Here is a 14609-nt window from a genome sequence, read left to right on the forward strand (position 1 = left end):
GCGCTGCGCCTCGGCCCGTGGGAGGGGCCTGCCGTGCGGGCGGAGGTGGCTTGGCCGCGCGTGGCTGTTGAGCCGCTGGGTGGGAGTCTGGTGGGCAGGCGGCGGCGAGGAGGATGAGGCGGGTGTCGGAGCTCGGTGCCCAGGCACTATCGCAGCCGTGAGGCGCCTCGGAGCGCTCCTTTCTGCCGGCGCGGTTAGGCCCGAGCCGAGCTACCGCGGCCGAGGAGCGAAGTGAGCAACAGGTGGGCGCTGTGGCGAAGCCGGCCACGTTAGCTGGCGGCGGGGGGGCCAGGGCCGGGGCCGCGGAGAGAGAAGGGAAAATGGCGGCCGGCACGTGTCGGGGTGGGTAGGGGTGATCCATGACTCCATGGGGGCTGCCGCCTGTGGCTGTCTCCCTTCCTAGGCATGGAAGAGCAGTTCCTTACTAATTGGCAAAACTTCTACCCGCTTGTGGGTTTTAGTCGTTGACTGTAGCAAGGGACAGCCCGAGTCGGCCGATGTGTGGGGCGCCGTGGCGTTGGCCCTGTAGTGTTTGTTTGTTTTGGAGCGGTTTTTTGTGTATTTGTTGATTTTGTTCGGGGTTTTGGGGTGGTTTTTTTTTGTGTGCAATAAGTAGAGCACAGTTTTCAAACGTTTTCTTTTTTTTTTCCTCCTCCTTCCTCAGGGGGGCGGAAGCTGAAGCCTGGAGATGCATCTGTTACTGAAGAACCTTCTTAAAAAAACTATGTGACTGGGTATGTGTTACATAATACGCTCTTAGAAGTGAGGTTTTGGGCAGGAATAATACTGTTTTTTATAGTTTAGCGACTGAACTACTGAGATGTGCCTATTGAAATCAAGGTTTGGTGCTTTGTTGCTTCTTTGGTGTGTGTACTTTATTGGCAGAAAAATTACAACCGAGTGTATATGGTAGCGTGACTGAGAAGGATTGGGCCGTGGTGGAGATGCATTAGATATGCTGGGGAGAGTGGTTTGTGATAAAAAAGTATGGCATGACGCTGTACTCTCGCCTGCAAATCTAGAGGTATTGGATTCCACAGATTTCTTGGGGATCACTGTGCCAGGGAAGTGATACAAGAAAAGGCCAGCATCCAAACAGCATGGGGTTAACTTTGATCCAAGATAAGGAACAATGTGTTGCAAGATAACAGGAACAGCCAGTATGTGAAAACAGGAAATACATTGTCTGTAAGACCAGTCACTCAAGAAAGAACCGGTTCTTACTAGCCCTGTGGTGCAAGTTAGGAGGAGCAATCCCCTTTGCACCCGGCGCCGTAATAACCGTTTTACAGATTTACAGCTCTCCTTGAGTTAGTCTGTTTCCGTGCATCAGAAGTGTCTTTCAATAAACACGTTTCTGATTTAATGAAGTGAGTATGAATCTGCAGAGGGAGGTGTCAAGAAGATACTAAAAGTTTTGTTTTGGAGCAGTTTACAACTGCTAGGAGCACATCATACGGTTCAGTGATGTTTGCTGTGTTGTATGTGTTTCCAGTAGGAAGATTAAACAGCTTCAAACTTGTTTTTACAGGGGAAGAACACTCTTGAGCTGTCGTGACAGAAGAAGATGGGGCTAAATTCCACACATGAATTATAGGAGTAACTGATCAGAACTTTCTAATTTTTACTTAGGGTAGGGTAGATCTGTCTAATCTTCTGGATTTGATACCTTTCACGAGCAATAGTATTTCTGGTTATCAAGCAGAGATAGCAAATGCTAATTTTAGTCTAGATCTTAATCTCACTTTAGAATTAACAGAAATTAACTTTATTTAAAAAAGTTCAGCCTAAATGAGAGATTCTGCAGCCCATCTGTCCTTATTACAAAGAAGTGCTGGAATGCAGCTTGCTATGGCTAAGATTAGCCTTGATTGCTTCTGTACAAATGCAGCTAGGATGACTAGCTTGTTTTATGCTGCTTTTAGGGATCTTCCACTGCTCCCGTCTTTGGGCTGTTGCAAAGTCTTCTAATAATGTTCTTGGTAGTTTCGCGGCTGTGATGTGCTCTGTTACGTGGCTGATGTTGCCACAGTACTATTAGATCCAATCATGGGCATATTTAGTGGTGGTGCTTTTGCTGTTCAGGTGTGTTAGAAAGGTGGCTGCAAGAAGTACACTGCATAAGCTGAAGGTAAGTTTGTGAAGTCTAGAGAATGAATGTGATATCTACAGTCAATGTAAATCAGTCAAATGTATGAATAAGTTAATAAAGAGACATCAACTTTGACTGCAAGTGTTGTCTTTTCTTTGCAAGACTACTGATAACCAAGACTAGGCATACATGTGTTCTTTGGAATTACTTCTACAACTGTGGGGGATACAGGTTTGATAGCTGAGCCTGAAGTTTGTGACTCTGTGCTTTCAGGGCAAATGTTGCTGATGTTGATCAAGTTGTCTGGGCACCATGCCAGAAGTCACTTGATTTTAATCAGAGGTTACTGCTGCAGGTCAGAAACAGTGACTTTGCGTGTAGCTGCTTGTTCAGTTCCAGCTGGTCAGGGATCTTCTGTTTAATCCATATTCAAGAAAACGATATGCAGAGTTCCACTGCAGACAGGACATGTTTTACTTGTAAGTAAATTTACTGTCTTGGCTAATAAGCCATACTGGCACAACCTCTTGAGGAGTATCTTCCAGTTAATAAGGACATATTTTGCAAATTGCTGCAAACTGGAAAGTTAGGGGGCAAGGGGAGCTTTCAAAGCGCTGGGGAACAAAACCTGTGAAACTATAGAGCTGGGATCAGTAGGCACTGCAATAACAGCTAAGTGCTTGGCAACTGGGTGATTCCTGCTTGAATGAGGTGGAGTTGTGGGCTTTAATTGCAATGTGGATTAGGTCTGAGGAAATTACTTCTGATGATCTTGTTATTCAGTTTGCAATAATACAGTAGGGAGATCATGGAGCTGTTACAGGAAGCTTTTTTTCTTTTCCTGCCATTGTGACTGTAGCTGAATGTATAGTCTCTGTGGAGCTGTAAGAAGTGGTACTACACCTGTATTCATTGGTGGTGTGGGATTATTCTTTTAAATAGCTCTGCATGCAACACTCTCATATGACATTTTTGTTGCTTGGGATTCCAAGTTTGAGACTGCCAGCCTGGTAGTCAGTAGTCATGAGTGTCTACTGAATTTCTTCCATGAAGATTGGACTTTGGTAGTAACTTCAGTGCTTTCAGGAAAATAACATCTGTCTGTTCTACAAGGGCACTTATGTGCTTATCTTACACAAGAAAAAATGCTAGGCAGACAGTGGCAAGAGCAGTTCTGCTGTTATCCTGGAGTCTGCAAAGTGGCTTCCTCTTTCAGATAATTTTGGGATTTTTTGTGTCTGGCTTTGACCCTATGAAGAAAACTAGGTATAAGCAAACGGACAGGAAGCAGCAGGAGAAAGGGTGGGGATCAGTTTCTTTGCGGATCTGGAATGCATTAAAACAATACAGAATACAAAACTCAAGAATGTGACGTGAAGGTTTAGAGAAAACAATTTTTCTTCTGTTGTCAGTGAAAAGTTCAGGCTTTCTGGTGTTGGGTTTTATATACTGTATGGCATCACACTGATGTGGTCATCTGATGTGTTACCCCAGTATCCTTGAATTTGATCTGACAGCATTTATGTATAAACTGTAATGTTTGCTGTGGGTATATCATGCTTAGTGAAGTGACAGCCTTTCCTATGACTGAAGCTTCCTGTGTACATCCAGTCACATGCATAGAAGGTAGTGAAATCTGCTTTCCCTCATTACTTGAGTACAAGAGGTATTCTTACAAGATGTGCCTTTTTTATTTCCATGTGGTTTAGGATGGCTTGCTTTCGTTAAATTCAGAAATTTAAATTCTCAAACAACTGTTTTCCTATCTTTCAACCTATTTCTGTCACATCTTGGCTCTTAACCTTTATAGGTGCTCCTTATTTTTCTGCAGTTTGTTCCATCTGCAGTTACATCCAGTGCCCTTCACCCCTCACAACCTTCACCAAGTACAGTCTTTATTTTCTTTTACATTGCTACAAAGGTAAATACTTATTTCCAAACTCTTAAGCCATCTTTTCCCTGTTTGTGGTTGCTTGATGTTGCATTTGCAGGAAGCCACATGATCAATTTCTGTATTCTGTGCTAAATAAATGGAATAGGAACTATGTCATGTGAGCAGATGTCTAATGTGTATGAGATAGGTCTGGTCTCCACTAGCTCGGCTAACTCAAAATACCCAGCACCCTGGACCACAAACAAAAAAACTTTTTTCCTCATGTGACAAATGTTTTCTGGGAGGATCTCCTACTGGGACCTACTACTTGAATCTGATTGTTTCAGCTTTGTATGTTTGTGCTCTGCAACTACCACTCTAAAATTGGAACATGAAAATCTCACTGAGTATAAACTAGCACTTGGAAGTGTGAAATAGTTGCAGTAACATTGAAAATTATGGGGAACATTGATTCAGGGCTGACCTTGTTAAGTATAAGCTATTATCCTGCTGTGATTTTTTTCTGGAAATGAGACATCTGAGGTTGTAGATAATCTGCATATAGTGATCATAAAATGGGGTCTTGGTTTATTTGTGGCTTATGGTCAGGTGCATCTTTGGGAAGTTTTTCGTCGTTGAGATGAATGCATTTGTGTGTCAGCTGCAGTAATGCTTATTTAGTCTGTTTCTCTGGAAAATGGAACTGGGAAGTTCAGGGGGACTGCATCTAAATCTTCACAGTGGTGGAGAACCTGGATAGATAACATATTTGTGTTTAAGATAGTAACAGAAGTGCTGAATCTTTTCTTGGCTTATGCTGCCGTTAACACTGTGGCACATCTGTTTAACACAAAACTCTAAGCATTAGGCAGGTTTTTCTGCGACCTTATGTGTATTGAATATGTTGGCCAAAGGGGAGATCAGCAAAGGTAAAAAAAATTCTTAAGCCATTTTAAGAGTGTAGGTTAATGTTACTTATGACAACCTAACTGGTCTCAGTTAAAGCCCGCAGAGCATTTGGAATTCCATCATACAGAATAAACTTCCATCTCTGAAGAAAAAAAAATAAAAAAGGCCCAAAATGTAGATGTATTAAAGAAAGTATTTTCAAGAGCACCTTCTTTTACTTGACGCTTACATGAAGTTTACCTAGATGATGTTCCTGCAGCATCTGCATGTACATATCCACAGGATGAATGTATAGAAGCTGTAGTCAGTGTGGCAGTTTTTATGGTATACATTTATGTCATCAGGCTCATTGACCAAAAATTAGAATGGCATAATAAAGACAATTTCATTTTATGTTGGAAACTGAAAAGGCATGTTCTCTGCATGAAAATGGTAGCGCAACATTTAAAAATCTAATAAAGCATTCTGTTAAAGACCAAAACTAATAAACTACTATACTAAATCTTACCACACTTAGTTTGCAGACTTGTCCCTGTCCCCCACCTCTTTGCTGTGGTTCAGCTTCTAAAAAATGCTATTTTCCATGGACACAACGCATGTATTGCACTATACAGCCTACACTTGACCATATATAGCCTACTTCACCACATCTCAAAATAACGATTCTGGTATAGCAAAGCTGTGATGGTACAAATAGATACATTTTGACAGATTTACTTCCCCTTTAATTAAAAGGGCTATAAGTAAAATGGTTTTGAAGTTCACAAGCACAGTGTTTCACACAGGTCTGTTATGTGTCTGACATAGGTGGTCACAATACTATGATCTCTGGCGTGTTTTTAAATAAAATACTTCATGCAATTTTGATGCATGTGGAATTACAGGAAAGTAAAATACATTAAAGCACTTGTGTACTAGGTTAGCACCAGTTCCAACAAGATATTTAAACTATTCATGACCTTGAAAATTAAATTTGGGGTGAGAACCGAGCAAAATTAAAGTCCATGTCTTCAACCACTTGGGCTTCTGCAATGTCATCATCACTTTTGTATGTTAAATGAGTTGACTAAGATACTTGTTACAACACCAGAGAGCAGAAATGGGTGACTGCCCACTTATAACATGAATGCAAACGTCCCACTTTGTTCATGAAAGGTAGAGTTTGGAGATAAAAAACACAGGGAAACAGCCGCTGGTAGTCATGGTTTGCAGAATCACTATGTGGTGACACGTCTGCCACACTCGTCACACCATAGTATTTCATGGTCCACAGAGCTTTTGTTCCATCTTTTTAAGAAGCCTGTTCACGTAATGCATAGAGCACACTTGCATATAGAATGGCATTTGACAAGGATTGTAGAAGCAGCGTCAGTAACTTTCTTGTCTCCTTGACTAGATAGTCACAGATATTTTCAAGACTAATACCCATTAGCGTTGCACTAAGATGGAGATTACATCTAGTGGTCCGTGTGCAAAGTTCAGTGGGGTGGCCCTTTTTAAAAGGATAGCAAGTTCGTTTGTCTTGTACATCAAGAGTAACTTTTTATCCCTGCATTTTTTGATAACCAATTATGGTCTTCATAGCGTGAGGAGCAGTATTTGTAAAAGGAATTAAATGGAAGCAAGATATGTCAATACTTCAGAAGTCACTGAAAACTATCTAGCTCTGACCTTTCCTGTAAGATCAGGCTGAACCAGTGTTGCAGCTAAGCCAGAGAGAGTTGTCTAAATATGATCTTCTAGAATATAGTAGTTTAAGACTTTATAGACCTTTTCAGACAGGTTTTGGCTTGACTTCTCTAGTATTTGTATTGTACATACTTACAACTTGTAGGATTGACAGAGGTCTTTAGCGTTACTTGAGTGAAGCCTCTCCAAAACCAGTGATGAGAGGATTGGGATGTTTGTTAGTCCGATACTGTACTGACAGCTCATGGTAAATAGGAAAATCTGAAAAGCTGTATGTACTAAAAATTACAAATTTCAGAAAGAAGACAAATGACATCTAGAGGAAAGAAAATAAGAGGTCATTCGTCAAATCCAGATTTTGCAGCAGTGCAGGATGTTTGTGGGGAAACTAACTTCCTATGTGTACCACCTTATGCACAATAAGATGTGAGAGCATTTATCAGAATAGCTGGGGATCTGGTTATCAGCCATTATTTTCCTTCTAACTTCTAATATATACTCAGAATTGCTTACCAAGAATCAACCTGCTAATGGTCTCATTAGTTAATGAAACATGATTCAAAATTAGAGGGCTGATTATAGGAATAATAAGAGAACAACCAGGAACTGATTAAATAGATGGAAAATTGATTTTGAGATCTGTAATTAATTCTAGGGAAGTTTGAACCATAAATAGCTTGGAGCTACTGCAGTCTTCCTGTAGGCAGTGAATCTCATAGTGAACTCTAGCTGTCCTGCTCCAATTTTCTGTTACTCTAAGCTGGCTATCACTTTTCCCTTTATCTTAGATATATGGTAACTTATTCATGCAATATATGAACTACCTTAACACAGAAGGATTTTGTTTGGGTAGTAATCCCTAACCGGAAAGGTGGCGTGTATACAGTTTGGATTTAACAAAAAGAAAAACACACAAATGAGGAAAATTTCCACCCACTCTGGACCCCAGCTATGCACGTACCACCTGTGCTGTTCAAGTTGTTCTGCCTCAAACGTTGTTAACAAAGTTTGTTTTTCATTATGGACATTCATAGTTTGATGACACTTTTTATCCAGGGTACAAAATATGATACTTTTGTATAGACACCTGGAGAATCTTTCACTCCACAGCCATAGCCCCAGGAGGTCACACCATACACAACCCAGCTTCCCCCTGGACGTTCACACATCAGTGGACCCCCACTGTCTCCTTGACAGCTATCAACACGTTTCTGTTCCTGGACATTTCCAGCACAGAGCATTCTTCCTGTGAATCTTCTCTTGTAACGTTCTTCGCATACCCTCTTGGGGAGTAAGGGGATGGCAGCCTGTTGTAATGTTCTTGAATAAGCACTTCCTGAAAAGAGGATCAGAATTATTCTCTCGTGATGGTTGCTCTTGGCAGCATAAATGTGGTTCAATCCAATTTTTGCTGTCAGTCATTCACACTGTTTGTTGCTAAGTAAAATGGCTGTAAACAAGACCAAATACTGAAAAATATCTACTGTGCATTAAATATAATACCGAAATACTATATAAATAGTGTAAATATGGCATATAGATTTTTTTTTTTTTTTAAAGGCATAAAATTTAAAGGTGGTTTTACTCCTTCTGCCCACTGGATATGTCCAAGACTGGGGTCTTTTTGTTCCAAACACACTTTGTCTTCTACAAAAATATATGCCTTAATACCTAAATGGAGAAGTTACTTTTGGGAGTCTTGAGCAGTAGAGACTAAGGCTGTATATATACTTCATTTTTAGGTCACCAATTCTAGCTCAGTCTAACAGGTGCTGCATCCTCTGTTGGCTTCCAAGTGGAGCATCCAGGTAACCATCATGCTTACGCCCTGTAAGTACACACAGTCTTGCTTGTCATCTCAACTGAGAAGCTAACATAGAATCATAGAATAGCTAGGGTTGGAAAGGACCATCTAGTTCCAACTGCCCTGCCATGAGTAGGGACACCTCACACTAAACCATGCCACCCAAAGATCTGTCCAACCTGGCCTTCAACACTGCCAGGGATGGAGCATTCACAACTCCCCTGAGCAACCCATTCCAGTGCCTCACCACCAGTAAAGAACTTCCTCCTTATATCCAATCTAAACTTCCCCTATTTAAGTTTGAACCTGTTACCCCTTGTCCTGTCACTACAGTCCCTAATGAATAGTCCCTCCCCAGCATCCTTATAGCCCCGCTTCAGATACTGGAAGGCTGCTATGAGGTCTCCACACAGCCTTCTCTAGGCTGAACAGCCCCAGCTTTCTCAGCCTGTCTTCATATGTGAGATGCTCCAGCCCTTGATCATCCTCATGGGCCTCCTCTGGACTCGCTCCAGCAGTTCCATGTCCTTTTTATGTTGAGGACACCAGAACTGCACACAACACTCCAAGTGAGGTCTCACAAGAGCAGAGTAGAGGGGCAGGATCACCTCCTTCAACCTGCTGGTCACTCTCCTTTTGATGCAGCCCAGGATACGGTTGGCTTTCTGGGCTGCGAGCACACACTGAAGCTGGCTCATGTTCATTTTCTCATCGACCAACACCCCCAAGTCCTTCTCTGCAGGGCTGCTCTGAATCTCTTCTCTGCCCAACCTGTAGCTGTGCCTGGGATTGCTCTGACCCAGGTGTAGGACCTTGCACATGGCATGGTTAAACATCATCAGCCCACCTCACAAGTGTGTCAAGGTCCCTCTGGATGGCATTCCTTCCCTCCAGCGTATCAACCAAACCACACAGCTTGGTGTCATTGGCAAACTTGCTGAGGGCGCACTCAATCCCACTGTCCATGTCAGCGACGAAGATGTTGAACAAGACCGGTCCCACCACTGATCCCTGAGGGACACCACTTGTTACTGGTCTCCAGCCAGACATTGAGCCATTGACCACAACTCTTTGTGTGTGGCCATCCAGCCAGTTCTTTATCCACCGAGTGGTCCTCCTATCAAATTGACGTCTCTCCAGTTTAGAGACAAGGATGTCGTGTGGGACAGTGTCGAATGCTTTGCACAAGTCCAGGTAGATGACATCAACTGCTCTACCCCTGTCCATCAGTTCCATAGGCCCATCATAGAAAGCCACCAAATTGGTCAGGCAGGATTTCCCCTTAGTGAAGCCATGCTGGCTGTCACCAACCACCTTGTTTTTCATGTGCCTTAGCATGCCTCCCAGGAGAATCTACTCCAAGATTTTGCCAGGCACAGAGGTGAGGCTGACTGGTCAGTAGTTCCCTGGATCTTCCATCTTCTCCTTCTTGAAAATGGGGGTTATATTTCCCTTTTTCCAGCCACTGGGACCTTCACCTGACTGCCATGATTTTTCAAACATGATGGCCAGTGGCTTTGCAACTTCATTTGCCAGCTCCTTCAGGACCCACAGATGAATTTCATCAGGTCCCACAGACTTGTGTACATTGAGGTTCTTAAGATGGTCTCGAGCCAGATCCTCTCCTACAGTGGGCCTAGGGTCTTCATTCTCACAGTCTGCCTTCCAAGACTTGGGTGGTGTGGTCAGAGCATTTGCCAGTGAAGACTGAGGCAAAGAAGTCATTAAGAACCTCAGCCTTCTCCAAATCCAGGGTAGCCGAATCCCGATAGCTTCTGGAGAGGGCCCACGTCATCCCTAGTCTGTCTCCTATTTGCAATGTACCTATAGAATCCCTTCTTGTTATCTTTCACATTCTTAGGCAAGTTTAATTCTAACTGGGCCTTAGCTTTCCTAACCTGGTTCCTAGCTTCCAAGACAACATCCCTGTATTCATCCCAGACCACCTGTCCTTCCTTCCACCTTTTATACCCCTCTTTTTTCCCTTGAAGTTTCCTCACCAGCTCCTTATCCATCCAAGGATGTCTCTGCACTTCCTTCTAGTTGCAGCACTCCTGAGCTTGTAGCAGGTGATCCTTGAATATCAACCAACAGTCTTATTTAGCTCTTATTGAGCCAAAGTGTGCTCTGATAGAAATTGGTAGTATTGTTTGAATCTTTTACAATCCTAGTAACTTCTAAGTACTAGAGTACTAATGGGACTCCTGACCAAAAGGAATCTTTAATTTGTGGGAGTGACCAGAACCTGTCCTTTGGTTTTCTTTATCTGTAGTGAATCCTGCATTGTATAAGCAGTGCTTTTCTTATAATTAGTCAAGATTGAAATAATTTGGCTGTTTTCTATAACTTGCACCTCTTTTTCAGTTGGAAACATTGGAAATTGAAGTCAATGTGGTTTTTTTTTCAATTTCCAAGTAAAATCTTAATACTTGTAATTATGATTCATATAGTAAGTGCAAAATTTCAGCTGAGGTGCTGTGATGATGTAATTTCTTACCAAATTATTGTAGTGGTTAATGTTTCCTTAAATAGATGTCCTAAGTTAAAAGTATTGCAGAACTTTCAGTGAGTTGTGTACAAAGCTAGGCAGAGCCAGGCAATGTATTAGCAATTGTTATTAGCAAAAAAAGCCACCCTACAAGTCATATCTTCCATAGCATAGAGCAGTGCCCCAGATATCTGTGCCCACAGAGTAATGCGTGTAAAGAGGAAGAACTAATATTTGGCCTTGCTGCCTTGTCTCCTTGCTAGTTTGAATGAGTCCACAGAACAAAGGCTCAAGCGTGGTTGCTGACTTGTGCTGTATTCAACACCATAAAAACATGAAAGTAAACCATGGTTATTAATTTGTAAAACAATTAAAGGACAAAGACCTTCTAAGAGGAAGGATCTTGTACTGACCTACAGAGTGCCTAGTTTGTTCCAGAAGTCTGGATTGCAGACTGCATTGTGGATCTTGTAAATTTTGGCAAGATGTTCTCTTAATTTAAATCAAAACTGCTGATTGAAAATGTCAGTGGTAACAAGGGAGACTAAAAACGTTATTTGAAATTCTATGATTTGAATGTTTTCTATCCATTTTATATTGAAGTAGGGTACTTTAAATAACCTTTTTCAAGTATTCATTGTACTTACCTTCAAACTCCTAACTATATTAGAGCTGTTATGTTCTGAGGCGGGTAGTGATAAGCTGCAGTGCAGGGTGTGCCTGGCAACAAATCAGCTTTTCTTTGATCTTTGTCAATCTTAATGAGGCTATTTTACTGACTGGTTCTGTGCTTTAGAGTGACATGGTTAATTGCTACTTTTCAAACACAAACTAAATTCAGTAAATGGAGTGCTGTCATTTCTGTTTAAGGATCAGGAGAGAAAATATCCCCCTATATAAAGACAGTTAAATTGTTCCATTTGGAGCATTTTCTTATTTTAAGTATTTTCTTATTTGAGTTTGGGGTTTTGTTTGTTTCTGTTTTGTTTAGTTTTAAATAAGCAGCCTCAGGTAATGCAATTGGTGCATAGAAATCATTAAAACATTTTTACCTGTGTCACCCCATCCAGTGATATAACAGTTGGGAGCAGTTTTCTGTGGTCTCTCTCTTCTTAATGGCAAACAAGCAGGTAAGACATGGGAACTGAATCTGGCACACCGTTCCTCTGGCCCCTGTAGCCTCACCAATGCAATGTCATAGTCGCTGCTGTCAGGCCTGTACTCTTTATGCATCACAATCTGTTGGACTCCAGTTTCTTCCTCGTACTCTTCTGGTACCAGTGTGTGATAGTCTCCAACTCGCACAGCATAGTTCCGAGTGATGTTGCCATACCTAAGATTGAGGTGAAAACAAATAGGGCTGGCTTATGCAAAGTTAGACCCAAAGCATGCAAACACATTTGATCAGAGTCTTTATTGCTCATATAAATAATGATACAAAAGGGGGTTTTAAAGAGTGGAAAAGCTTTCTCAGGTGTTTAGATTGACATTCATAATATGTCAATATAAGGATATAAATAATATAAAAAACCCTTTTCCTAAAGTTTCAGGTTGGGCTATATTCCTTTTTGTGTATTTTTACAGGTGAGGTTTCTTATGGCCATCTGCCATGACTGGCATTTATTTCAAAGATACAAGCAAGGTGTTCATTATAAATGTATTTAGCAAGGGTAATGTAAACTGCCAGTAAATATAATGAAAGCGTGAGTACTAACATCATTGTGATGCTCTAAATAATTACTGAAATGAAAACCGTGTTCAGGCTTGCTTTGTTTTACATTAACTGAAGTAAGGAATTAGTTGTAGACTACATTTGTGGCATTTAAGGAACACTAAGGAGTTGTAGACATCATTTTTTTAGGAAAACAAAGCCTATGTGCATCACAAGCACCAACTGTCAAGTGACAGAACACCTGTAAACCTTACGATTTGTTTTGCACCTAATATGACTCCAGTTTCTTTCACATCATAGACTAAATGGTAAATACCTTAGAGATTATTACTGTGGCTGAAATAATTTTCTGTGCATGGCTTTGGAGATTTCTGGAGCCCTTCTCAGGAAAATACAAACAAGACGGTACTGTTGGGTACATTTATTTATTTATTTTAAAATCTGGCTAAGCTAACCCAAATGTTTTTCCTTTGCCTTCTTCCTTTACCTCTTAGTCTTCAACAGGAAATGGGCAATGCATGTGCAGAAAATAGCCTACAGTTTTCTGTCACCTTCTAACCTGTCTTGTTCCTTTCATACTCTCCAGCAAAGTGCTGATCTCCATAGCTTACTAAAGCCTGCTTGATGAGCAGCAGAAAAAGGAAGAACATGACAGGCTTCTTCTGCACAATATACCACTGAATATTTCTTCAAATTGTGGATTGCTTTCCCGGTTGCTTTCAAAGCTTTCTTTGCCATATTCTGCAAGACCTTCAGGTCTTCTATGAACAAAATCTCACTTCCAGGCTAGTAAGGAGAAAGAGTTTCAGTCTATGACCAAATACCTGTTCATTTTAAAATTACCTTCTATATAGGAAAACTAAAATAACTTGTATACCACAAAACTTTTTTCAGCTCTTCCATAGTAGTAGTCTCTGCGAAATACTTTCTAGTTACTGTATTTTCCTTGTGCTTGGAAATAAAAATTCTACAGAGCTGGAAGTGAAGAGATGCAATGGATGCAGACTTTTTAAAAAAGTATTCATACTGATTTTAGTCTCAGAGGGAGAATTGAGAAAAATTAAATTGTGTATTCTATCAAATACATTACTTCTTTGCTTCCTGAAAAAAATAGCTCAGAGCTTTTTTCGTGAATCAGAATGTTTATCTCAAAGGTATTTAAGAAAAAACCCTCTGTGTCACATTACTGATCTTTCTGTTTTGACCACAGAATTGCTAGTATTTCATAACTTACCACTGAATAAATTTTCATTAGGAATTTTCTATTAAGAAATTAAAGCCTGAATAGGAACAGAACATGAAACAAGGCAGAACCATGAATCTTGGCTTTCTAGGCATTCTGAATCCAGTCCCTGAAGTTTCTACAATATAGGTATTTCCTTGTAAGGATTTTTTAAAAACAAATACTTGAGTCTCACTTCCTCTTGCACTAGATGTCCTGTTCTCATTTCTAGGTCAGCATTTGTGGCTTTGCCAGTTTTAAAAGCTTGTTAGGACTTCACAATTTATTATTTTCCTGATAAAATAAACAGAAAAATTCCATGGATGTTGCCTTTAAGGAGATTCTTCAGAGTAAGAAAGGCTGTCAGATCTTAATTAGTTTTTTCAGTGATACATATCCATCTGTATTTGGCCATCTGAGGTGATATCAGTGAAATCTTAACTAAGTCCTGCACCCCTGTAGATAGTCTGTCAAATCCTTGCCCAAGAATTTCTTCCCTGACTCTAATGAATCCCCTCCTGGGTCGTTGCCACACTTCTTTACATGAGAAAAGGCTAATCTTACTGTACTTTGCCAAGACACTTAGTATACTATTATCAGTTTAACTTATATTATTGTAACTCTGAGCTGTGATGTGGGAGCCAGTAAAAGTATTCTGGCACTGGCTAGAAAACAGTGTTGTGGTCTGATCTGGGACCTTTAGTGCGTTTCTTTTTTGTTGGTTTTTTTTTCTGCCATCTGTTTGGCTTTCCTTAATAGAGAAAGGAATAAGGCTACATGCATCTTTAGTAGGTTAAAATACTGTATAGTATAGGCATTACTTAACACACATTTATTTGAGTAGCATTTCTGTGAAGATG

The 14609-nt window shown here is 40.8% G+C and overlaps 1 protein-coding gene and 1 non-coding gene across 2 annotated transcripts in view; one reads left to right on the plus strand and one right to left on the minus strand.

Annotated features, from left to right (window-relative positions):
* Positions 1-355: 355 nt before the first annotated feature.
* On the plus strand, positions 356-486 carry LOC134161240 (small nucleolar RNA SNORA24). The gene has a single exon (XR_009963895.1). It is a non-coding gene; the product is annotated as a small nucleolar RNA SNORA24 (small nucleolar RNA).
* Positions 487-6976: 6490 nt separating this feature from the next.
* Positions 6977-14609, minus strand: part of PRSS12 (serine protease 12) — a 39786-nt gene continuing 32153 nt past the window's right edge. The window contains exons 12-13 of the mRNA XM_062613902.1: positions 11908-12188; positions 6977-7899 (exon numbers count right to left, since the gene is read on the minus strand). Coding sequence (XP_062469886.1) covers positions 7592-7899; positions 11908-12188 — 589 coding nt within the window. The 3' untranslated portion in view covers positions 6977-7591. The remainder of the gene's footprint in view (positions 7900-11907; positions 12189-14609) is intronic.

The sequence above is a fragment of the Pezoporus occidentalis genome, unplaced genomic scaffold (genome assembly GCF_034315485.1).
Source record: "Pezoporus occidentalis ecotype Australia unplaced genomic scaffold, CSIRO_AGI_Poc_V1 ctg170, whole genome shotgun sequence".
Taxonomy (NCBI): Eukaryota; Metazoa; Chordata; class Aves; order Psittaciformes; family Psittacidae; genus Pezoporus; species Pezoporus occidentalis.